General features: G+C 39.3%; 4 protein-coding genes across 18 annotated transcripts in view; 1 reads left to right on the forward strand and 3 right to left on the reverse strand.

The window, feature by feature from the left end:
- LOC122398419 (beta-3 adrenergic receptor-like) overlaps positions 1 to 11,395 on the reverse strand; it is a 46,191-nt gene extending 34,796 nt beyond the window's left edge. Inside the window, exon 1 of the mRNA XM_043398236.1 lies at positions 11,141 to 11,395. The gene's annotated coding sequence lies outside the window, so the exon portion shown is untranslated. The remainder of the gene's footprint in view (positions 1 to 11,140) is intronic.
- The window catches only part of LOC122398422 (phytanoyl-CoA dioxygenase, peroxisomal-like), a 63,431-nt gene extending 45,683 nt beyond the window's left edge, over positions 1 to 17,748 (forward strand). For 11 of the 14 annotated variants that reach the window (XM_043398242.1, XM_043398243.1, XM_043398240.1 and 8 more), the window contains 7 exons: positions 12,989 to 13,037; positions 13,878 to 13,958; positions 14,032 to 14,196; positions 14,327 to 14,563; positions 14,735 to 14,942; positions 15,014 to 15,175; positions 15,355 to 15,495. In XM_043398242.1, the coding sequence (XP_043254177.1) occupies positions 13,927 to 13,958; positions 14,032 to 14,196; positions 14,327 to 14,563; positions 14,735 to 14,942; positions 15,014 to 15,175; positions 15,355 to 15,495 (945 nt within the window). In that variant the 5' untranslated portion in view covers positions 12,989 to 13,037; positions 13,878 to 13,926. Of the gene's footprint in view, positions 1 to 12,988; positions 13,038 to 13,877; positions 13,959 to 14,031; positions 14,197 to 14,326; positions 14,564 to 14,734; positions 14,943 to 15,013; positions 15,176 to 15,354; positions 15,509 to 17,713 lie in introns of those variants that run through there. The other 3 variants (XM_043398248.1, XM_043398253.1, XM_043398254.1) reach the window with 3 other exon arrangements.
- On the reverse strand, positions 15,527 to 17,463 carry LOC122398421 (SREBP regulating gene protein). Of its 2 annotated transcripts, XM_043398239.1 has the most exons (5): positions 17,079 to 17,463; positions 16,657 to 16,850; positions 16,316 to 16,552; positions 16,020 to 16,235; positions 15,527 to 15,949 (listed from the first exon to the last, which is right to left on the reverse strand). In XM_043398239.1, the coding sequence occupies exons 2-5, from the start codon at positions 16,762 to 16,764 to the stop codon at positions 15,527 to 15,529; spliced, it is 984 nt and encodes a 327-aa protein (XP_043254174.1). In that variant the 5' UTR covers positions 16,765 to 16,850; positions 17,079 to 17,463. The 2 variants fall into 2 exon arrangements, with proteins under 2 accessions (XP_043254174.1, XP_043254173.1); XM_043398238.1 differs by having other exon boundaries at positions 16,657 to 17,463.
- Positions 17,749 to 19,234: 1,486 nt separating the features above from the next.
- On the reverse strand, positions 19,235 to 22,182 carry LOC122398441 (congested-like trachea protein). The gene is made up of 5 exons (XM_043398284.1): positions 22,149 to 22,182; positions 21,889 to 22,040; positions 20,320 to 20,523; positions 19,666 to 19,863; positions 19,235 to 19,522 (listed from the first exon to the last, which is right to left on the reverse strand). Exons 1-5 carry the CDS (start codon positions 22,180 to 22,182, stop codon positions 19,235 to 19,237), a joined length of 876 nt encoding a protein of 291 aa, XP_043254219.1.
- Between the last annotated feature and the right edge of the window lie 1,840 nt (positions 22,183 to 24,022).

Genomic DNA, 24,022 nt, shown 5'->3' on the forward strand with positions numbered 1-24,022 from the left:
ACAAAGATGATCGCCCTCTGTGCATCCCCAAAGACTACAAACAATCGTATCGACTGTCACCACCTGTCCATTACGTCGTCGTTCAGTTTTATCTACTAAAAACAATATGTGGACCGTTTATTTTGAGAGTGGTGTAAGTCCATTTTAAAAAAAGATTAGATATCACGTAATTTATGCTCGATTCAGTGTAGACTTCTTATCTATAACGAGTCAATATTTAATATCTTAAAAAATGCCAATGCGTTGTTCAATTTAAAATTGGCCGGTATAAGAAATTGTGTAGCCATTGATAGGTGGCAGGGTCAGTGACATATATCCATTAAATGCAATTGCAACTGATGAGGAATTTTTTGGGGGCCCTACGAGACGACAGTTCATAGATTAAGCAATGAATCGTTACTGTTGTCGTTTGGGGGTTCTATAAAAATGAGAAACAGTAACCGATGCACCTGACCGAAGCAATCGAACGATTCGACGCTGAGAACTCTTGGTAGATTCTTCAGAGTGACCTTGGCACCCTTGCTGCGGTCTGCATGGCGGCGCGTTCCCCATCGACGTTTGCGAATACTGCTATTGGCAGAGGTAGAATTCCGTTTAATCGAAGGGACATCGATTGCCCGGACGTAGCCAGACGGGCGAATTACACTTTACCCGCTCGCCAGACGCGTTTATTGAACCCTCGATTCGACAAATTTGTGTATTCCTCCCGGCATAAATACCTTGGTGGCCTCCTTTAATAATCTTTCAACTTAAATGAGAAATATACCGTATTTGCAATCCGATGAAAAACTGCTGATCAAGTACTGGCGAATAAAAATAATTTATAGGGAAAAATCTTTCTTTCGATCGTTTACTGATACGTTTCCGTTGAACCACCCTGTACGTTGGCGAGTAACTTTCCAGTCTCGTCTTCGATCGGATGTGGAATTCAGTAGAACAGAGTATGAATGACGCGACGCCCAAGAACTGCAAGTCTGTGTTTCCACGAAAGATTAAATATTACTGTTTTCAGTTTCGATCTGCCTGGATTATTCGACAAAGGAGAATATATCCTACATAATCCCACGGTTGAAGTTTATGAATATTATAACTCTAAAAGAGATACACATGCAGAGATTGTGGCTTATTAAGTTCTTGATCAGTTTAACAAGCATGTACTACAGATAGCTTATCGTGAAGTGAGGAGTAGTTCACTACTCTTTATTATTGTGTAAAAAAGAAACTTAATGTTTATCGTATCGATAAGCACACCTGATAATCGACTAAGCTCGTTGGTGGTTTATCGTAACGCGACAGGGAAATAAACGATAGTAGAACCGCCTGCAGTATTTTCTACGCTAAACACACAATTCAACCTTTTCCTATAAATCGTGATCCCGATCGGGTTTCACGCGTCCTCGGAGTGGCTTCCGTCGACAGAAACCGCTTCCTCGAGATCGTACGTCCGCAGATCCATTTTTTCCCCCCAAATATTTGTCGAGTAAACTTTCGCGCAAACGACGGGGAATAATAAAAAAATCGAAAACTGGTCCAAGTTTCATAATTCGTTCCAGAGAAAAGATCTTGTTCCGTGGGAGAACCTTTTAGAAGCAGGCCTTGACACGGTTCTGTGATCTTTGAATTGTACACTTCGAAAACACGCGAATATGGCGAAAACCTCGATATTTAATCCGTGTGTGAACAACCCGAAGTCTGTCGGATATCACCGAAACAATCAGTATCGAATGTATATCTGATTTTTAACGTTATTTAAAAAAACCTTTTGTTTGTGAAAATCGTCTATTTTCATCTTAGATCCGAATTCTTCAGCCAAGGAACATAATTTTCGACGAATTTATTCCGCGATACGAATTGGTCCGCGTCGCTAATTCAGGCGAGCATATATCGAGCTTGAGTTGGTAAATGTTAAATTTACGAGTCGATGTAAATTCCACGAATATGTCAGAATAGTTACTAAGTTCGCTTTACGTTATCCGTAACCTGGAAAATTGAGCGTACACTCAGTTATGGGTTTCCGGTGTCGTGGGTCTCCCTCGAGCAACCCTTAACTAGTGGTGGTGAAAATCTTAGATACTTCGTATCAACTTTACATATCGATACTATTGCAAGTATATCGAGAATAAAAGAGCATGAAAGCATTGACAATTTAGACAATCGATAATAAAATAACGTTTTTCGTCACTAATAATTATTCACATAGCGTTTTATGCAAATAGTGCTAGCTCCGTTTTGAAACTAAATCGATACCAAATACTCGTATTACTGGATTCGATATTCTTCGATACGTATCGAATCCAAGAGCACAAGTAGGTATCGAAATGGATTGATACCAAAGGACACGTTACTCTTAGGTATCGATACGTATCGATACTTTCGCATAGGTATCGAACTGGGTCGATAACGGATGATGTTCGTAAAGTATCGATGGTATCAACGCGATATTGTTTCCATCGTTGCCCTTAACCGTCGTCAGTGATGTTCGATGGTTCGACGAGCAGAGAGGGATGAAGGAAAAAGATATTCAGAGTCGATTTACGGTTGCGATCCGACTACCCTAGAGTTTGACTAAAGAACGTACGAACATTCCACGATACCCACGAACGTGATTGGAATGCAAATGCGCGTTCATTCGTGCAAATGGCGATCGATTAATATTTGTTCGAGCCAATCCGTGAATCGGTGGCGTAAATTAGTAAATTGTTATCGATGTAGAGCCGTAGGAAAGCAGATAATACTAAGTGCTGCGCAGAGTCCGACGGGGGAAAATAATGTTACAGTAAATCGAAGTGCAGTATTGTGGAAAATAGTGTAGAGTACAATGGTAAGTGCGTGTAATAGCCAGATAAATCTAAAGTGCAACGAATTCAGTGTAAAATATAAAGTGCAAACGCGGAGAAAGTAAAGAGCAATGGCTGCGGAGAGCCCCGGAGCGTAATGTCGCAGAAAATCACGGGACACAGACACTGCACGATGTTGAATCGGCTAAAAAAAAAATGGGGAATCCAATAAGGACAGAAAGAGTGCAAACTACTCGCTGTTACCGAATGAACAAACAGTGTTGAGTGCAATCTGCAGACTATTGCCAGGGTGCTTGAGGGCAGACGCGCTGAGAATCAAAGGGCATTCAAAGTTAGATCGTGTGGAACAGATTCAAAGAGTTCAAAGTTACACAATTAAAGACCGTTGCCCCGTAGTTCCGAAAAACTACGGTGCAAAACCGGAATGTCGCTGACTGCAAACGTGAAAATAACTTCACAATAAACGTCTACCAATTCAGATATGAAAATTTACAATTCGTTCCTTTTTCAGGCATAAAAATAAACAGCGTGCTCATTTTTTGATAGCTCTGTTTATTTAACCCTTAAGTGGATTATTAGTTCATTGTTTGTTAAAGTAAGTCTTTGACCTCTTGGTTCTCCCCTCTATGAAAGAAAGATAAATAATTGTGTGTTTAATTTGAAGAAAAAAATTATTTAAAACAGTGTTAGAGTCTGAGACGCTATTAAGATGGTTCGAGTCATTGACCCCGGGATTTTTTAAGCCTGACGGGGGAGTCCCGCGATCCCGGAAGTCGAGGAACGGAATCGAAACCGGGAAACGCGCGCGGCAAAAAGGAACGAAAATTTTTCCAAGCGGTTCTGGCGCGACTGCCGGTCTCGGCAGACGTCGTCCCTTATCGGGAGCAAGGTGCCCGACTGTCTGGCCAAGTAGTTTGTTCTGTATTCGAGCCAACTGGAGTCCGCTACGTATACACGGTGAACAGAAAACACTCCCCCTTTGCCCGAGGGACCGCATTCTTCTGTCTGCCGCGTCAGAAACTTCTTACGCCGAGCGGAAACGCATCGCGGCTCGTTTACGCGACGCGTCCACCAGCTACCCCTCGGAGTAAACATAAACGAGAGCAAACGCTTCGTAACGAGTCACCATTGACGAGCCTCAACGATGTTTAATGAGACGAGAGCCTATTGTAAGGGGTATAGTCTTGCCCACAACCGTGAGCGAATCGTTCTTTTTTTCTTGATTTTTCTTTCTCAACAAAATTTACAAACTTACGGGACTTTAAACCAAACTGTTGACCAAGAGGTTTGTGCAGTTCTCGACTCATTTGTAAACATCTCGAGCTAATTAGCTGTTCAATGACTTCATACTTGTAGCTTTTATTAATGTAACTAGCGTTCGTAAATTCCTTTCAAATATCGAACTTTTAACCTTTTTGGAGAAAGTCAGAAAGTGATCGATTTGGCAGTTCCGACATTATTGCAAAGTTAAATTTGAAAAGTTCGCGAATTCCGTTTCCGGGATCACCGTGGGAAATGGCGTCCCCGTGGCGATGAAATATATTTCATATTAAAATAACTGAATCTTTTTATCGGGAGGACAATTATACTCGAAAGGATCGCGAGTGAACATAATCGCGCTGGATAAATTTTATCGTACGAGTATCGTAGATTTTTTTTAACGAGCCACTACGATGATTAGCTATTACGTTAGCGTGAAATGACTATCGCGTAGCATCCTGTGTACGAGCAGAATAAAATTTTCTCGTGCCTGGGCTACTTTCAGCCGACATGGGACGCGACAACGATCTCGTTAAATTATTACTTGCTTCAATTAGCTTATCAGTTCATTCCGGAAACAATCGTGCATAAGTTCGCGTTGTGAGAATTATGGACATAAATGGTACAAGGTAAACTGTGCGCTTAATTGTGATTTTTATCGGTGCTCGTGAAATATAGCGTAAGAATCGGATTTTGTGCAATCGTACGCGTTCGTGGACGTTCCAATTAATGAAATCGTCAATTATTTATCCAATAACTACCGCACACTCCGTTGAAAAAAACATACAGCTGAACGAGGCGGAGATTCTTCGCAAAAAAGATTCAAACGAATACACGAGGAGGCAATTAAAGAGAAGTCTTTTGACGTTTGAAGTTTTGGTGCAAGCGTTCGAAATGGCGGCCTTGAACTGTACATTGAAAACGAGAGGAAGGAGCAGTAAAAACGAATAGACATAACTTTGTAACCCGACATGAAATACTGTAATATTCCATTTAAAATGAATGTGACCCTGTAAAACGGAGGAAAAGCAACCAGTAATAATTCTCTTTTGCTTGCATCGATCAGCGCGATTCGCACGCGCGATATCCTCTATTTTTCCATGCCATCGGGCAACTTCGAGTACAACCCGCACTTTCTCCGAGCAATTTGTTCCTTTCTCGACAAAATCGAGGCGAACTTGGAATTCTGTCGTTCGACCAGCTCGTCGCGTCGCATAAACTAAACAGAGATTCTCAATAGGATATTACAAAAAATCATTTTCTTTTTTTTCATTGAATTCCCCGAAAGTTACATTCATTAAAACGTCTCTACCCCTTTAAACGAACTTTCATACAGCAAATCGCTATTGGTAATGCAAATAGAGGCTTTCAATATGTTTTTCATTTTTCGTAAAACGTCAACGCGTTCGTAAAATAAATATGAACCAGCGTGTGCTTCTAAACGGTGCATGGTGCTTTAGAATAAAACGATGGGACTGTAGCGATACGTTCTATGAATAGAAACGAGAAAGAAATATTGTTGTAGCTTATAGCGACTCGTAGATTTGCCCGCGGGCCACGGAATAATAATAAATTACACGAATTATTACGTCGTTTACATTTTATATGGATTTCAAGAATGAAAATGTATCTCGTCGTAAACGCGTTTATAAATAAAATATATCTTAAGAAATATTTTCAAACATCTTCGATAACCAACGTTTAATCGATAGTATAACAATTATTACGATCGAAATATATATAATGATCAGTTATACCGTTTTAAATGCAGATTATACTGATCAATTCGACGCGGAAGAATCAGAAATACGAGCACTGAATTATTCATCATTTTGCACGTAACTGGATTCAATATTCATAAACGAATTGAATACAATAACCTTCCGTGGATTTTTATTTTAGTCGACTATCATTTCCGTGAAGAAGTTCTTCCAAACTTTTTATCGGTTTTAAAAAGTTTCCATGTATGGTTCGTTACGATGAACTTTTGTTCGACTTTAGTCGAACCACGGTTGAAATTCGACAGTCTCGATTGACGATAAAAAAGCGATTCATTTCTAAAATTGTTACTACACAAAGCATTAACGTTTTGAAAATGAAGTTAGTATCGACCAAATTGCTAGTTGGTTTCGTTTTTACTCCGAAAATGTATCGATGAGCGTTCGATCTTTATTCCAGCGACACCCTGTATCCGATGGACAAATGCGTGACGGCGAATAAACGGTATAACGCGGATAAAAAAAGAAACTCGCGTGAAATCATCGTAGGCGAGGCTCAGAAGCGAAATAAACGCGCACGATTGATCTCGAGCTCCCACATACGTTCGATAATTGGCTCGCATAATTGATCCTCAACGGGGCAGTCTGGTGACTTCAAATTAAAACATCGATATCGTTTTCTTGCATTTTTTTATAATACATGCATAATTTTGAGGGTGTATCCTGGAAATAAAAATAAATCAAAGTATCAAGACGTCGAGTGTGATCAATTTTTAAAACGTTTTGAAAAATCTGCGATATCTTTTAGGGGTGAGACGTTCCCTCCGGGGGGCCGCGTGAACGCGGGAAATTTAAATGCAAATCAAAACGCGTCGCCGTGGTCCCTGGCGATACGCGCGAACGGGACAGAGAAAACCAGGAACGAGGAAAGAAAAAGGAGACGAGCGTCTTTACATCGACGCTCATTCGTGAAAGGTTGTAGACCTTGCCCCGTGTATTATTAACGCGATGTACATCGATTTTGTCTGCCGTGGCTCCGTAAACTCATTTCCATTCCCGCGAGCCGCGGAAACCGCGAGCTCGTCGAAACAAATCTATCCGCCGCGCGGATTTTCCTCGACACCTGTGCCCTGACCTACAGTTTGCACCAAAAGTCACCAAACGCTCGCATTTTCATCAACGATTCCACTATACGCGTGCAACTCGACCGTTTTTTATCGAAGCATTTACAAAATGCGTGCTCAAAAAGACTCGAACATCGATTTTTTAATTTTGTTCATATTTCAGTCTCGCAGAGTATATTCTATTTTATTTAAATTTCGAGAATGAATTTACAATTCTTTGTAAATGGAAATTGTACCGTTGTCGTGACATTTTTTCATCGAGAAAAGCAAATATAAAACGACCCAGAACGAGTTTTGAAGGATCAATGTTTACAATCTACAGGCTTCTTCGGTGCAGTCAGGATTAATTTTATGAAAAGTAAAGGGAATAGAAATTTAAGAGCCACGAAAAGATTAAGTCAACTCCGAACCACTTGGTCGAGTTCTTGTTTAATAGTCAATTTAGTCAACCCGTTCTTATTTCGCTTCTTACGTGTTTAAACTTTGTGTTATTCCTTCCATTTTACACTATTATTTCAGTCGCCAAACATGGCTTCGGTCGATTATCTAGCGACTATGTTTCCCAAGTTAAATTTGGCGCAGCCGTTAAGTGGTTAATCCTTTCGTCCACACTCCCAGCCATATTGCTACATATTTAGGATTATGAAGTAAAATATCACTGGCAACTATGTTTTCGTGTCTGTGAATATATTACTTTCAGTTTTAAATCTAAGTTATGTCACAAACCTATCGAGTAAACAATCTAGCTATAAAATCTCGAAGCGGTATATTTGTGTTGTTTACTAAAACTCAAACAGAAAATTTCAATAAAATAGACGGTATTAGTTGTGAATTAAAGTTCGATAGTTGCACCGATAAGAATTTCAATTTGCTCCTCAGCATTGTGCAAGGTACAGCAATACGCGTTTCTTTTCTATTTAGACATGCTTCCGCAAAGAAATGGATTGACGCGGTTCGCTGAATGCCAATTGTGTTTCCGTGTTAGCAAAATACAAAACCGTTTCCACAAGAATGCAGATATCTTTTCATACAATTTTTCTCCCAAGCTTATCTTCTTTCTGCACAGTGAATGGATTTTTGTTGAGTCGTAACCAATGGATGGATTTCAACCAGAATCTAACCCAATAGTTGACTCGTGGCATTTCTTTCCCAGATTAATGTAAAATATACAGAATTAAAAATAAACATCAGTCTTAAAGGCAATACACACAACTTTTAGCTCTTCCAAAATCATTTTTGCCTATTTTATTCTTGAAACTAATAAAAAATTTCCATTTATTCAATTTTTTGAATTGAAGTGTACTTTAACAGAAACAGGGTACGTTTAAATAATATCTCGTATCTGAAAATGTTTCTGGAACGTCCGGAATCGATGTAAATATATGTACATACATCGTTGCGCATTGCAGTGTTGATGTATCGCAACAAAAATCGTCGAAGTTAGCTCCTTCGCGCAAAATAATCAATGATTAAAGAAATTCGACTGTTCAGGGGGGCGGTGTTTCTTTGTTTAACGTTCGTTAGTTTCAAACTAATCTTTGTAATGCGGACGTTTGGTGCCAGAATTTGTAATCTCGCCAAGAGCTTCCGCGACAAATCCTTCGCAACGTGAAAAGCTCGAATGTCGAGGAATGGTTTCGAAGCCAGGTCCACGATTTATCATCAATTTGCTTTTCCATAGTAATCGTTGCATATAATATGAACGGTTGACGATCCAAATGCAAGCACGGTATCGAACACGCGTTATTACATATTAAAATAATAATTATTTTGACTTGTTTTCCACTCAGCGAACTAAAGTCCCAACGCGTGAAACAACTTTAAGATAGCAAGTAGGTTAAACTCACAAGGGAAGTACTCGAACCCGGAAATTCTGATTTAAATGAAACTTCGTGCAAATAGCGTGGAAGAAAGACGACGACAATCGCGACTGTATAAAGTATATCGATACAATCGCGAAGTATCAAACGAGAGTCAAAGAAAGAATGAAACGTTGACAAATTTTAACACTCGAACGTAGACAATCTGAAAATATCGAGGAATAAACGAAAAATAGAAAATTGGTACTATCCTTTTGTGAAAACGTATTAAAAATATTTTTAACAAACGCAAACGACCATTCTGTTACGCAATATTTTTTTAAGAGGATTAAAAATAGTCCTGGACAAAGAGCAATTTTCAGCAAAATTGTTTGACAATATCTGACTATTTCAAAAATTCCGTTGTTCAGTTCAATCCAGCAAACGTACAACGTCGTTATCAATAAGTTTGTAATCGTTTTAAAGAAAGCTAGAGGTTTATGGATCATTTTTTAAAAAGAAACAATTTTGTCTGTCCAAGTAGTAGTTATATTGAAAAATCGACTAATCGTCAGAGTGGTTAAGGGCCCCCCGAATATTTCATTAGTCTTATGGTAGATTTGTCTTTGGGAGTTAGGAAAAATGATGGAGGGTTAATCTAATAGAGCATTCGAAGAAAACATAGGTTTACGGAGTTAGGGGTATCAGAGGGAAAGGGGTTGGAATAGCACGTTAATGTATGGGACGAGGAGGCTCGTAACTTGGATCAATGGTAGATTGCAATGGATAGCTGTAGTTGGGAATGGGTGTCAATTACGTGATAAGAAAGGTTAGTGCGGATCAAATGTTATAACGTGGCGAACGAGTGAAACCTAGTTGGTACGGAATACAACTAACTGGACGATTTGTTAAACAGAAGCGAGGTACGATAAAATGTTTTGCTCGATAGGAGAAACGAAGAAAGTAGTTTTGGATACACTGGAACATGGAAGGGAAGGCAGGAGAATAGACAAGGTTCATAAAGTACGTCGTAATAGTCAATTAGGGAGATCACGAGGCACTGAGAGAGAAGGAGTTTCTGGGAGGAGGAAAGAAGATGACATAATGGTTAGAGACGAAATGCGAAGTCGTGAGTAAGCAATATGGCAGAGGTCACAGACGACAGAGATGGACGAAATTCTCATTTAGATACAAAATTTCAAATAACAAATAAAGCATAATTATAAATCTTTTTCGTTATAGAGGATTTAAGCCTTCCCTTAGCTTATAAAGATGATCTCTTAGGGTGATATTCAACTTTGTGTATAATATTAAGGGCCTACTTATACACAAACCGTTTTGGTGTAATTTTAACTCAAAGTTCATCCTGCTAGGCACTGAAGAAATTTAGTGAAACTTTTGATATGTGAGCCAAAGTCACATCCCGTTAGGATTAGAGTTAATGTAACCTGATGGATGGGTAATGGTCGAGTTTATGGGGCGAGAAACTGAAGTCTATGTATCTTGAAGATAAGACGAGCTAGCGACACGAAAAGGATTTGGTAGGATTTAATCTGAAACCATATGAGATATTACGCTTTATCGATGGGATAATGATGAAGCAACCGGATATACATCGCCATTGTGGAGCCCCGGCTTATCTCCGGCGGCGAAAAGAATGTGCATCGATGACAATTTCGTGTTTATGGAAGATTTAAAGATTTCGTAACTCTTGGGGTGACGATAACCTTGCATCCTTGATCTTCGGATGATTATACGTGCATCGTTCGAATAATTGCTACACTGGAGCTGCTCGGATCAAATTCACCCGAATCGGACAGAATATTACCATATTTAAATAAATCTAATCTCCATTCGTAATAAGTGATTTATTTCAAACATAGAGCAAGTAATTACACAAAATTTATATACTATGCTTATACAAAGAAAAAATGATTTTGGTTTATTTTTATGATTTAAAACTAAATTATAATATATACAAATTAAAATTTATTTTTATGTTTTTCGTAAACAATGATATGCTTCTTAAATGTATGATTTTTACATGTATTGCATTATATAACAACAACAACAAACAACAACGTACATACGATTCCTAACAATTGATTCAACGTGTCTGTGGCACCTTTAGTAAAATTATATTTCTATTTGGGATTTCAAGTTCCTCATAACTGTGATTTGTGCTTGATGGTACAACATTTATCTCTGCCCTCTACTACAAATTTCCATTCATATTGGATTGTAAAACGCTCCCCTCTTTAGAGACCACCGACGCGGGGAGATAAAAGATGAGTCACTAGTCCATTGATTTGCCATAGCGATTCAATAAAAAGCAAAGGGAGCATGGTAGTTTTTTTCGAGGAAAACGAGTCTTCTGGGTGTCCTAACTACCGTCTCTTATACCCTGGTTAAAAAAGGAAAAAACCAATAGTCGAACTCACCCAGGGGTTCCATAGCGTCGCGCGTGGATGGCTTTAGACCCCGGTTCCGATTTCCGTGTGCATGGTTCCGGCGGAACTCCGAACGAGGAACGATTTTTCTATTTTCCTGTCGTCGGACGGCGGTATCCGTCCTCCTCGCACGAATTCACGGCCCCGAAAGAAAGCACTTGGGGCCTCGCGAGCGTTTTCTTCCTCCGTGCTCGATCGTACCGCGCGCAAAACGAGAGACGCTTTCGGTTCGAGCGGATTCTCGAAATCGCGCGCGTAGAACGAGCGGCGACGGGCGAGGGTCGTCGCCGTTTGGCTGGGAAGAGCGACCACCCCGCTGTATATCTTCCCTTTGATGCCACGTGCTGAATTCAACGGTTGCCGGGAAAAGAAAGACGCAGAGGGACGAATGGCGCGACAAAGAGGGAACGACTCGCGTGAACCACGTCGGCGCGAGGCGTCGCGACGCCTACGACGACGCGCGCAACGCGCGTTCGAGAGGGTAGAGGGAAAAACCACCCCTCGATCGTTCGATCGCCAACGACATCGATCGTCGATTAACCCCTTTCGCGACCACAAACAAACTGCAAAGACACTACAGTCCTCATATTCCGTCGACTGATCTTGTCAAAAATTGAAAAAATAACGAAAGAATTCGGTAAATTTTTTATTTCGAGGATCGAGTTGCCTTCTCGAAGGACTAATTTCTCACTTGTTTGAAACAATGCTGCAATTTAGTTTGCAATCTGATAATAACTAAATAACGGAAGTACGACGGTGGTAGCGCGAATAGGGCGGTTTGCTAACATTTCGAAGATCGTGGGTTCGAATCTCCAGCCTCTCCTTTTCCATCGATTCTTGCATGCATTCTTCAGAAATTCCAGCAGTCTTGCACGAATTTAAAGTACACAGTGATGCTGACGGTAGTAAATCAGAATATAAAGCGCTGCATTTATGAAAGGCATGTTTAATATATAAGATGGTGGTTGCCAAAAATTCAATAACTTTATTTAAATTCTATGCTTTGAAAAGTACAGTGTTTTAATAATTATACATCGCAGAAATGACAGAAAATTGAATAAGTCACGCGAATTAATCGAACAAATTAGCGACACTGAATTCGTTCTTACTGATTTGTCAGAAACGGTCTCAATTTCTCACCGAACTATTTCTTGCGATGAAAAATGGATTCTGCACGACAATCGTAAGCGGGGTTGCTCAATGGTTTGTTAAAGAGGATGATCTCTTCAGTCATGCTTCGATGTCATTAATCCATTCACGAAAATTCTTGACGGTGTGGTGGGACATGACTGGTGTTATCCATTATTCATTTTTATCGAGAAACTTACTTTTTCATAGCAGATACATTGTGTCAACGCATTGAACAGATGCATGAAAAATTGTAGACTCAACATCTACTACCGAGGGATGATTCTGGTTTAAACTTAGACATTTCAAGAAGTTTGTCAATAGATACGATTGTGATTGATTAAAAAATGCTTTTTGGGAAACTTACGATTCGAAATAAAGTACAAAGCGAATGTAAAATTCTGAAATGTTACGGCACGTGCGCGTAAAACAAACCCTTCATTAATATTCATAACACGTGTATTTCAATCATTTGAGAATACAATTAAAATACGTTTTTGCTTTTCGAAAACGATTGTTAACATCCACTTGATATTTAACAAATAAATCGTGATTTATAACGCAAGAAATTGAGGGAAAAATTCTGAAACGTTTTTGTTGTTCTCGCTAATAAGTTTTTAATTGTATAATATTGTGTCAATATTTTATCGTGGCCACTATTCGTGCATCCATTTTTATTCTTCTTAAATTTTTATTTGTATTCTGTTACAGTGGTCAAACTGGGAGCGTATTTATAGGGTAGACTGATTTAAAATCCGAGGTACGTAATATTTCAAAGTTCTTGTCAGGAGGAAAGGTTGTTTGGGGACGAAGCCCATAAAAAGTACGATATCCCGTTTATCGTTGCTTTTACAGCATAAACGCATGTAACGGAAGTTATTGTAAATTAAATTTGGGAACTTTCTTGTTCCGTTGAAATTTTCGATGGAATCTACGGTAATCGAGATAACCCAGACCTAATCTTACTTTCTCCGTTACAACAAAAGTAGCTAAAAAAGGAGGTATTAAAAGAATTCCGTTATTATTAATAAATTTCTCGGTTTACGAGTTTACCGTACGCGTGATAGAATATGGAAATTAGTAAAGTTTAGCGAGTTCATTCAACAGATTGAATTCCAACTGCGTCGTTAACAAGACTTGTTACCCTCAACAAGCCAAATAATTTGAACATTAATTTCGAAACGATAGAACTTTTAAATGCTCTGACTTTATTAAACGTAACTCGATCGAACTGTGAACCTTGTCCATGTCCCATTAACTAATTGTTTTCACAACGTTATGGTTTCTCGGTCGGTTAAGTTATGGAAATGAACCCGCGCGGTGCATCGGATATCAGAAAACGCTGTTCGATTTTCTACGTTCTCCGCGTCCTTCGTTCGTTTTTCAATTCCTGCACAGAAATGAACAAGAAACGATACTGCTTCCCACTCGTAAGAAAAATCCACGCAGACATTCTCCGAATTGCTTTTTGGATTTGATTAGATTCCTTACAGTACCATCCATTAATAATCCCCACTGACAGTACTTCCATATCTTTTCACAACTTCCCATTCTTTTTTATTTTCATTTTTGCAATACGTCTCGAGTGTGTATTCTGCAGGCTCTCATAATATCACAGTTCTTATCATCCAGTGAGTTCGTAGAGATCGATGCAAATGATAATTGGAAGACGCAGTATCAAGTACGTGTAGCCTTATCAACGAATAAAGAAATTGTATGAAACGTTTAATCGCGTAACTGTTATTGTGCTGCAGAATGGCCATTGAAACATACGGGATGCAAACAATGAACAACGCTCTTCGTTTCACGATGAACAACAATCGTCTATCGTTAGAGCAACGATTATTTTACGAAAAAAATGGATACTTGCTGTTGCCTCGTCTGATATCACGGGACATAATCGACAAGTGTCATCGAAGGTGCGTAAACAACAGTGAAATACACGATGGAATAAAAATAATTATTGTTACCATTTTTACGATAAGCATTCGGACAACGGAAGATTCTATCGTTGTTCATGAGTTTCCATATTGGCAATTACGTTTTCAGGTTCGACGACATCGTGGCTGGCAATGCTCCACGCGATGGAATAGTCGTGATGCACGACGTGAAGGACAGAAAGTCGGTCAACAAATTGCAGGACATAAGTCGTGACGAAATATTTAGCGAGTACATCAAGCATAAAAATATCTTGGACGTGGTGGAAGCCTTCACCGGGCCGAACATCATGGCTGTGCACAGTATGCTGATAGCGAAACCTCCCGACATCGGATTTGGAACTTCCAAGTAATTTTATTGATAAACAGAAATTTAGTATATTCTTTTAGCGTTTAGGGATTCAGTGACCAACGTAGACCTATCGAGAAATAAAAGAGGTTGCTTAGATTTATAGTTACGGAGGAAGATCGATGGAACAATAGATTTTTGTTGATCCGCATCGAACGAATTGCTTTCCAGACATCCGCCTCATCAGGACCTGTATTACTTCCCGTTCCGGCCAGCAGACCTGATAGTAGCAGCATGGACAGCTATGGAGCCGTGTACTCGGGAAAATGGATGTCTTTTCGTGTCTCCTGGCACACATGCACGCGATCGTTTGCACACCCACGACTACCCCCCGGGAACGGAGCCAGGCTCTGTCAACAAATTCTACCACGGGATCCTGGTACGAATTCGAACGTAGCCTATCGCCTCTAATCACGTTACCCAATATTTCTTTTCTATCGATTGCCGAAGGATCTGCCCGAGTCGATGGATTGGGTGCACCTAGAAATGGAACCGGGCGACACTGTATTTTTTCACCCTCTGTTAATCCACGGATCCGGCGTGAACACGTCGAAAAACACGAGGCGATCTATTTCTTGCCATTACGCGGCGGCGGAGTGTCATTACGTCGACGTGAGTCATGGATCGAAACAGTATTTCTCAAACTCGAAAAAAATTTAGTTAAAAGATAACAATGTGATCTGATCTAATGGGTCCCGAATTCTTATCTATCGAAGCTGAAGTTTGAGAAACACTGTATTAACAAACCATATTGTCACTTCATCTTTTAAAGCAAATGTTGCAACGATCAGGTGTCCAAGACGATTCAGAGCCGAATCGAAGACGAGATTATGGAGCACGTACGCAAACGATTCCCCGGCGTCGAGGCCAAGTTTCAAGACGTGTGGCGTTTCAGATCGATCCTTGCGCGCGGGATTCGATCGTCTCTATGAAAGACACTGTACGGTAAATTTCGTTTATATTTCAAGGTGGTTGTACGTGAGAATAATAGTTTAGCGACATTACGGCATGGTAGTTGCACGATGACGGTTGCGAGTCGTTGTTTGGATGTATATTTACGCAGAAAGGAGAGAGAAGGGTAAGTAACGGCATGACAGAAAAAGATGTAACGACAACGGGGTTGTCGCCATTATTATTGAACGTATTAACGTCACGGCGATGCCTCTGATGAGAATACGGCGGTTGGAGAGTATAACAATGTTTTGAATGTGGGTCTTTGTAAGTGTTCTCATGGCGGACACTCGCGCTGGAGGTACGACACGCAGCCAGGCAAACTTGAAAGCGGTCTAGATTTCGGAGACGTTTCTTCACCACATCCTGATCTTTATGCACCTTATTGTTGTCTCTAAGTAAACCTATCAGCACGTCCTTCCTTCCCTTCATTTGCTGTCGATAACAACGTCTTATTAATGCCTCGGTCGTTCCGTAAGAGAACATATGAGAAATTAAAAATCACCTTGCCAGGATGTAGGCAGCAGGAAACGCAATACTCGTAGATCGCACAGCACCCTTGGACATTACATGTCTTACAACTATACCTCTCTCTCTTGTAAATTGACGGCGGCTCTTCATTTTTCGTAGGATCCTTTTGTTCTATATTACAACAGCCATTTGGCAAAATATCTTGTCTAGCGCATACAATACCCCGCTCGTCTACTATTAGAGCTTTTCCCTTTCGGAATAAGAAGATTATTAATACTTTTGTTTGGCAGAAACTTCTAATGCTCGAGTAGAGTCAATATCAAAATGTACCTGCACAGAATTGCGACAAGGACGAACCACTGTGTCTGTATCGTTTAAATTGGGTATTGCTTCCATGTTTAATGCATTATCGTTTGTCCCTTGATCGACCTGCCACAAAGGTGGTTTGCCAGATGCTCTTAATTGTTCAGATAATGCATCATCATCTGATATTAAGTCATCATTATTATCGTTAATCATCATGGCATCCATATCATCAAGATCTGTATCTAAAGCTAATGTTTTTTTCTATGGAGGAAAGAATACTATAGTCCAAGTAACCAATATTGCATTCTAAGTCGACGTCGTATTATTATTAGCGTCAAAAGGCATTATTTCTATCAATAATTTACCTCATTGCGAAACAGCGAAAAGGCGCAGTAGGTTAGCGACAAAGCGAAGATCAACCCAAGTACAAGGCGCCGTCTAATGATTCTGAACAGGCCGCCACAACTAGGCATCCTTTCCACTTTTTGCGATCCACTTTCGTGATCTCAATCGACATTAGATTCCTGGTTTTGTATCCGGATGCATGATCGTGACGCGACTGACAGTACAAAATTCTTTGTTAAACAAAGTTCTTTGCTAAGCTAGTTGCTCGATAAAATTCTTTAGACGCCCGTTCATCGTGCGAAAAACGTTGCATTGCAAGTCGAGCCGAAAATTATCTTCGATATAGTAAAAAGTGCAGAATTGCGGACGAAAAAATAAATAAGAGAGAGAGGTTATGTTGATCTTTTACAATCGTGTTGCAAACATTTATGAACGCGCTTACCGATCGTTGTGCGCAAACAACTAAGTTGCACCGACATGAACTTCTTATCTGTTAATATACATTTAACGAAACAGACAGATCGAGGTTTTCTTGATTTCAAATTTTATCAAAGTTCTTGTCACTTAACGTGCGAGCAATAGTGCAAGTGCATTGACCTATCCGACATACTCGGAATGCAGACAAGTTTGCGGGAAAGTATAGTAGATGACGCCACATGCCAGTTTAAGAATTTGTATCGACATATGCTACACGATTAACATATTTTAGAAATATCCGTCAAATTTATAATTATTGTGTATATTAATTTTTAGAATCGTATAACGCGTGGTTTTGGTTCAGATATTTGCAGCAAATCGCTGCCTTACACCTTAAATAAATTTATGTTTATAATGCAGAAAACAATCAAACTCATTCGTTATAAACAAATGTACGATTTCCCAGTGTGACATAAAAAAGACGACACGTCTTGAAAGTGAAAAAACAAACTCTAGAAAGAGCACAGAACAAGAAGCGAATAGAAAGTGATAAGTACATACTTATGCGATGACTTTTGGTGTGGTACAATGGATATTATCTTTAGCAACTTTTTTTATTGTCGTCGTTATCATAGTTTTATCGGCAATTCATCTCGGCAGGAGGGATCAGCATATCGCAAATACAACGAAGTCAGGTACATTCAAAGCAACTCGCCATTCTCGAAATTAAATATAAATATTATTATAAAGGGTAGGAATTAAAACAATCAGCTTTAGAAAATATCTCGCATCGTAGCATTATGTAAGTTCCATTAATTCTCACAACTCGATGAGAGAATATATGAAACTTGGAACATTACAAGATATGAGGTTAGGTGGAATTGGGAATATTTTAGCAAGGTACTAGACTACATGGAACTGAGAATATTTTCAAAGTTGCAGGTGCCTTACACCTTATTAAAACTTTCCAAGTCTCATCTACATACATATTCTCAGATCCTACTCTATAATACCTTATATCTTAAAGGAACAACGATCATACAACTCTCGGTAGTTAAACAATTCTTTCTTGATTGCGTAGTTTAGGATTACATCGAGGAAAGAATGGAAATAAAGTAGTGAAATACATCAGAGTTACATATATATGTAATAGGGGAGAGCGGGAGAGGAAAAACGGAAAATAAAGATACTGAGTGGCTCGGAAGTGTCAGGACAAATAATAGGCGTGGTTTTACTATGGTTCTGCACTGTTCAGAAGTTCCAATACGACTGCCCCTGATTCAACGCACGCTCGCTTTCGCGGGTTCGCTCATCGGCGTCTCAAAAGACGCCGAAACCTACAATGTTTTCGAAACATTCGCTTTTATCAGCCGCGGTCTGCGGCGATCATCTTACACTCGAAGAGCCGCGCTCTACGATGATCGCCGACAGACACGGTCCCTATTCACAATGTCTGTATAAATCGTCGGCTCTTACATATATTTTACATTTTATTAAAATACTTAAAATTTGGTATTAAATGTGTCACATCCCCGAAGAGGTTAAAGGCCAAGACCAAACGAACGCGTACAAAACATTTTCATTTTCTATGTGTTTAAATAATTATTTTTATCGTACGATTTGATACATCAGGTGTCAATCAAGAGTACACGAGCAAGTCTATGACCAAAGTGCCTACACGACCCACACCTAGGTTAACCTCTCCTAAGTTCACCACAGCTGCGTCAGATGCTATAGCTGCAGCGCCACAAGAATAACTTTGAATCGAATATTAATAATAATCAACTGTATCAAGTACAAAGTAATATAAAGTGGTTAAACATACATGTGGTACGAGTTTTCGATAAATTTCGAACGACACTGGATCTTAGGTTTTAATGTACTTTATTATAATATACGATACATTCAATATCGAAGTTAGGCTTAGACTAATTTGGGCACCGAGATGCCCACTTATATACTAAGGTTTTCGTGGAAAGTTTGGTGGGTTAGGTTAGGTCGTGGAAGGATTCGAGGAATTTAGAATTTTTCGGGGGAATGTAATAATACCTCACTTTGTTGGTGAAAAGAACTTCCTCAAAATGGAAATTCCTTTCTATGCCATGTCTGCTATCCGTGAGAGAGGATGTAGAAGCAGGGAAGCATTTACTTCAATATCATACGTTTATTTACGAAAAATATTCAAATCCACGGCGCGTATTCGTTTAAGATGTTCTTGGTCATCTCGATGCCCATAAAGAATGCCGCATTCGCCGGGAATGCGCGAAGCAGAACAGGTACGATCCCGTGGTAAAGTGCAAGCAGGCCGTCTTTTTCCACCACTTCGAAAAACGCTGATCTGAATCCGTGTGGATACCTTCCCAAAGCTGACGTCTGCAATTTCGACTTCACAGTATCAATGGGTAACGCTACCATCCAGTTCAGTGTTCCTGCACAGCCCCCTGCTATCAGTGACTGCCATGGTGTTACCTATAATACGTGTAAACTTTACATTTACTATATTTTTGCATCGTTTGACAATTATAACCTCATCAGATATGCATGTGCATAGTTTTATGTATCCGAAGAAAGAAATGTATTATACCAGTAAAAGGGTTGACGATCGATCTTACTTTCTCAGATTGTTTGGTGAGATTTCGCAAGATTAGATCGTACGAGAAAAAGAAGAATCCTGTGGAAGGTAGATCGCGAAGCAAGGTGGCACAGGTGCCGAGGTACAGATTTCGAATCCCGCCCTCTTTCCATAGTTTGATAGCGCAATCCATAAGACCGTTGTATTTTTTAGGTCCCTTCGCCTTGAGCAATTCCGGGCGAATTATTTTTTATGACACAGGATTACTTGGGGAAAGGTTACAATGAGTTTTTAAATTTTATATCGGCGATGCTGATTAATATTTCCATGACATCGTACAAGGGGGATGTTCGATTCTAATCAATTCGAATAGGTTAATTTCATTTTCAATTTCAATATTAGGAAAGTAGGGATTATCTAAGTAAGGGGTAAGACGAAGGTAGAGGTTCAAAAATGAGACAATAGTCAAAGTTTTGGTGTGAGTCAGGGATAAATGATGAGGTCACTAAAGGAAAGAAATTGTAGTGGGGCATACTCGACGTGCAACAAATGGCGAGTAAATTCGATTTTTAGAATCGAACGTCCCTGTTGTAAAGTCGTCGAAAGCATAATTTATTTCCAGTGCCTGTTACAGCGAGCGTGACTTGTATTTTTATTTTCACCTCTAGGTAAATGCGATAAACGACATTCTTACCTGTACCTGCAACAAACACTTGATACGTTCCGCAGGAGCTGAAATAAGCGAGGTGCACCCACCGCTGAACATTCCCGCTAGAAACAATTGCTTGCCGGTTAAAGTTTCTTGATCCGGTTCGGAAACAAGTTCCTTACCTAATCCAAAACTAAGGAAACCAATGGCAAATATTGGCACGACCGTTACAAGAGGCGCTGTTATACCCTGGAAGAACAATAATTGTAAATTAAAACAAAGCCTTCGACCGCTCGAAGCGTGAAACTTGTGCCTGCAACCCCTTTCCCTCTCTTTAATCTGTGTCCGACTCTGCAGCCATCTCTTATATTATTTCCCACACAGATCGGCATTTTTGCACGTTGGAACGCGATCGTAACATGATACGTTGTTGCGTTGAGCGTTTCTGGAGATGCGATAATGCACGGAACGCACGAAGTCTAAACATCCACCGTGTCTACTCCGCCTCGCATCTCTATTCGCTTGCTGCTTACGCGGCAAAAATGTGACCAATTGGGGACCGTTTAGTCGAGGCTCTGTCGCCCCCTTGAACGGGGCGACAGCGCTATCCCCTCCAGATACTAAGGGTTTCGGGACTCTGCAAAGTAGCCAGTCGACGAGAGGACCCGCAAAGCACAGGTAGAGTGAATATGTCCGTAACGAACGTCGAATGTGACTTTAGTAACACGTGCCGCGACGCGAACACAATAACAAGGCAGTTATGCTGTTTCGATGGCAAATTGAATAAACCGAGGCGCAGGATCGCATGGTCGTTGAGACATTCGTTGCCATGGATACAGAGAAAGATCCAGCTGCAAACGTTAGGCATTTGTAGGAGGTGCAGACATTTCTTGTACAAGGTATTTATTTTAATTGAAAGATCTTCGATTATCGATGACAGGACGGCGCAGGAACGGACGAAGAAAATTCAATGTTATTACAGAGTTTGGTGACGTACAATGTTTACTGTAAAGTGATTACGATTCGTTCGAGGCTAGATCGCGGAAAGGATAACATTTGTGCGGTGTATTGTTGCGTTTCATTTAGTAGCGAGAGGTTAGAATCTCGTGTACGTTTTAGTACGACTGAAGAAGTGCGTCGTAAGACAATATCGGGCCAGGTATACGTACGACAGATGTTGGCCACATGTTTGGAAACTTTGCCGGTCAAATGATACGGTCATTTGTTGTTTTATTGCTATAGGCAAAGTTTACGATAGCTCATAAGGGACGGCGTGCTGTCCCAGTTGGTAACACGTTTCTTATACAATACAGTCTGTGTCGACAAATAGATTCAAAATGGTCGTGGTTTGCGTTACTTCCAACATTAAATTGATACAGTAAGTACGTATTGTTATTTGTCGGACAACTTGTGGTCTATACATTCTTACGTTTGTTAAATTATATATCAATTAATAGATAATCAACCTTTGCAACTAAACCAGTCAAAACAAAACTAACAAACTTATAGATTTTTAGATCATTTTACATCATATTTTTTTCATAACATTAGTCCAACGTATGAAATTAAAATAATCTACTTTTAATGGATTTTTTGAACAATTAAAATTGATACCTTGTACAAACTAAAGGGTCCCTCCTGCAGAACAAGTTTCTTAGTCGTATTCCATGTACCTTTGTAAACATGTGGCATTGCTTGCAATCGAACCTTAATTGTATCTAATGGATGACCAGTTACCACGTTAAATAAACCACCAACAGCCCCGGCTGCAATTCAAACATTTACATCCAGTTAATTGTTATAGCTTTGTTTCCATTACAAATTAATTATGATTTAAGTTTTGTTTTGATCACGTTAATTGAGGTTATGATTACCTATCACGTCCTTCGACGGTCTTTCCTCCGACATCTTAAACTGTGGTTACAGTTGTGGTATTTTGTGAAGTTTGAAATGATACCATCTATTAAAATTCGACTCGTGCATCTTCGTTTCGTGTCCTCGAATTCATGTTAATTACGTTCCACGAATTTTGTTTGAATGAACGTCATATTCATCGCGATTTATCAACAACGTGAAGTACATTACGATATTTATGTATTTTTCGATCGGAAACTATGATTCCATTGAAAAATAGACAATAATCTGTGAACTTTTAGTGAAACGTTAGACACCTGATTTATATTTTCATCATACACGCTTCACCCAACCTTATTTTCTGTAATTTATACAGAGATTAAGTTATTGAAGACCCGGAACTAGTAAACAAAGTGGGAATTTTTTTTTACCAAAAGTGTGTTACATATAGGACAGGTTAAGATTGTATAAACAACGAATATTGTTTATATCGGTCAACATTAAATTAGACATTGTGGAAAGAGTATTTATCGATAGTATTCAAACCTGTAATTAAATAAATGTAAGGTCGGGTAATTTTTATCATTAACTGATAACAAGTTTGGACGATACCACTACTTGTAACTTTATGAAATCTTTATAAGTCAAAGATTACAAAGTATAAGTTGATATAGAAACGGATTGGCTAGAGTTTAGAGACCAACTATCCCTTTTTAGGCAATTTTTAGACATTTAAGTTTGTTTAGAATAAGGTGAGGGTGATAAGAGCAAGATAAAATGACCCGGGGACAGTTTAGGGTGGAAATGTTTGTTTTAATCGTAATCTTCGATTATAAATATCCCCGAATGAAAAATATTATCTACCATTGTCTTCACCACGTCCCCAAGTGACGTAATGTTTAGTCTTCTGGTCCGGAACGTGTCCGATTACGTTTCTGGAATTTGTCGGTTGTTCAAGTGTAATTTGAGTTCCACTAAGGGTCACATGCCCACTGTAGAAATTCATTACTTGAAACGCAGAAACAATTCTTCCATTCCTACGTTTCATTTGATTTCAAAGTGGATCTGCGTTTCGTTATAAGCTGTTGGTTATTTTTTGAATTTTTGGCATTCCAAGCCATTAGGTTTCATATTGTATATGTACAAATATGCTTATTAATATACGTTGGGTATGTACAATCTGTCATTATTGTCAAATCTTTGAGATAGCGTAGGAGAAATATTTAAAATGATTTAAAATGATGAAAAGGGATGCGGCGATGTAGGAAAATAATTATAGAACTGATTTCACAAATAAAATGTAACTTCTGCGGTCTGTAAACGTTCCTTTATTGTTTCGAGTAGAGAACTTGTCAACAGTTCGAGAGGTTACACATAACTGACTGTCGGTCACCTGAATTCGGGAACCATTACATATGTTAGGCAAAAACCAAAATGTCCTCTCTGCGCGGTGAGAGAGGGACTTTGTGTACACCGTACAGTAACGATATACTGGGTATACCAAAATACAAATTTGAAAAGACGGTTTAATGCTTAGAATATAATCAAAAAAAGATCGAACTGATTCTGATCTACATCATCACGTTAAATATTTAATTTAATTTCAAAAATTGAAAAAATATTTATTTTGCATACAAATCGTGTTTTCCTTTGGCATTTTATCCCATCTTTAATACAGACGGAGGATATTTAGGTATTCAGCTTCTCTCGAATCATCTTCCATATTATGTAACGAGCTGGGTTTCCCTAAGAATTCAAGGGTGTGCGCTGCAGTGGTCCTCGAAGGGGGGTATGAAACTGTGTAAACGTATACGTAAAAGGACCCTTGAAAAATTCTTTACGCTGGATCCATCTGTTCAGTAAAGTGAATTTTTTACCATCTTCCGAGAAATAG

Source organism: Colletes gigas, unplaced genomic scaffold, assembly GCF_013123115.1.
Source record: "Colletes gigas isolate AHSC1104 unplaced genomic scaffold, ASM1312311v1 Colletes_gigas_Sc00011, whole genome shotgun sequence".
Lineage (NCBI taxonomy): Eukaryota > Metazoa > Arthropoda > Insecta > Hymenoptera > Colletidae > Colletes > Colletes gigas.

What these genes read in the sequence shown, in the direction of transcription:
- LOC122398421 (XM_043398239.1), bottom strand. Translation starts at nt 16,764, where the DNA reads ATGCCTAGTTGTGGCGGCCTGTTCAGAATCATTAGACGGCGCCTTGTA. An exon ending in TTTCGCTGTTTCGCAATGAG is followed by an intron (nt 16,553 to 16,656) that starts GTAAATTATTGA and finishes TTTCCTCCATAG; the next exon opens with AAAAAAACATTAGCTTTAGA. An exon ending in GCTGCCTACATCCTGGCAAG is followed by an intron (nt 15,950 to 16,019) that starts GTGATTTTTAAT and finishes TGTTATCGACAG; the next exon opens with CAAATGAAGGGAAGGAAGGA.
- LOC122398441 (XM_043398284.1), bottom strand. Translation starts at nt 22,182, where the DNA reads ATGTCGGAGGAAAGACCGTCGAAGGACGTGATAG. An exon ending in ACCGTCGAAGGACGTGATAG is followed by an intron (nt 22,041 to 22,148) that starts GTAATCATAACC and finishes TTTGAATTGCAG; the next exon opens with CCGGGGCTGTTGGTGGTTTA. An exon ending in GACCCTTTAGTTTGTACAAG is followed by an intron (nt 20,524 to 21,888) that starts GTATCAATTTTA and finishes TTGTTCTTCCAG; the next exon opens with GGTATAACAGCGCCTCTTGT.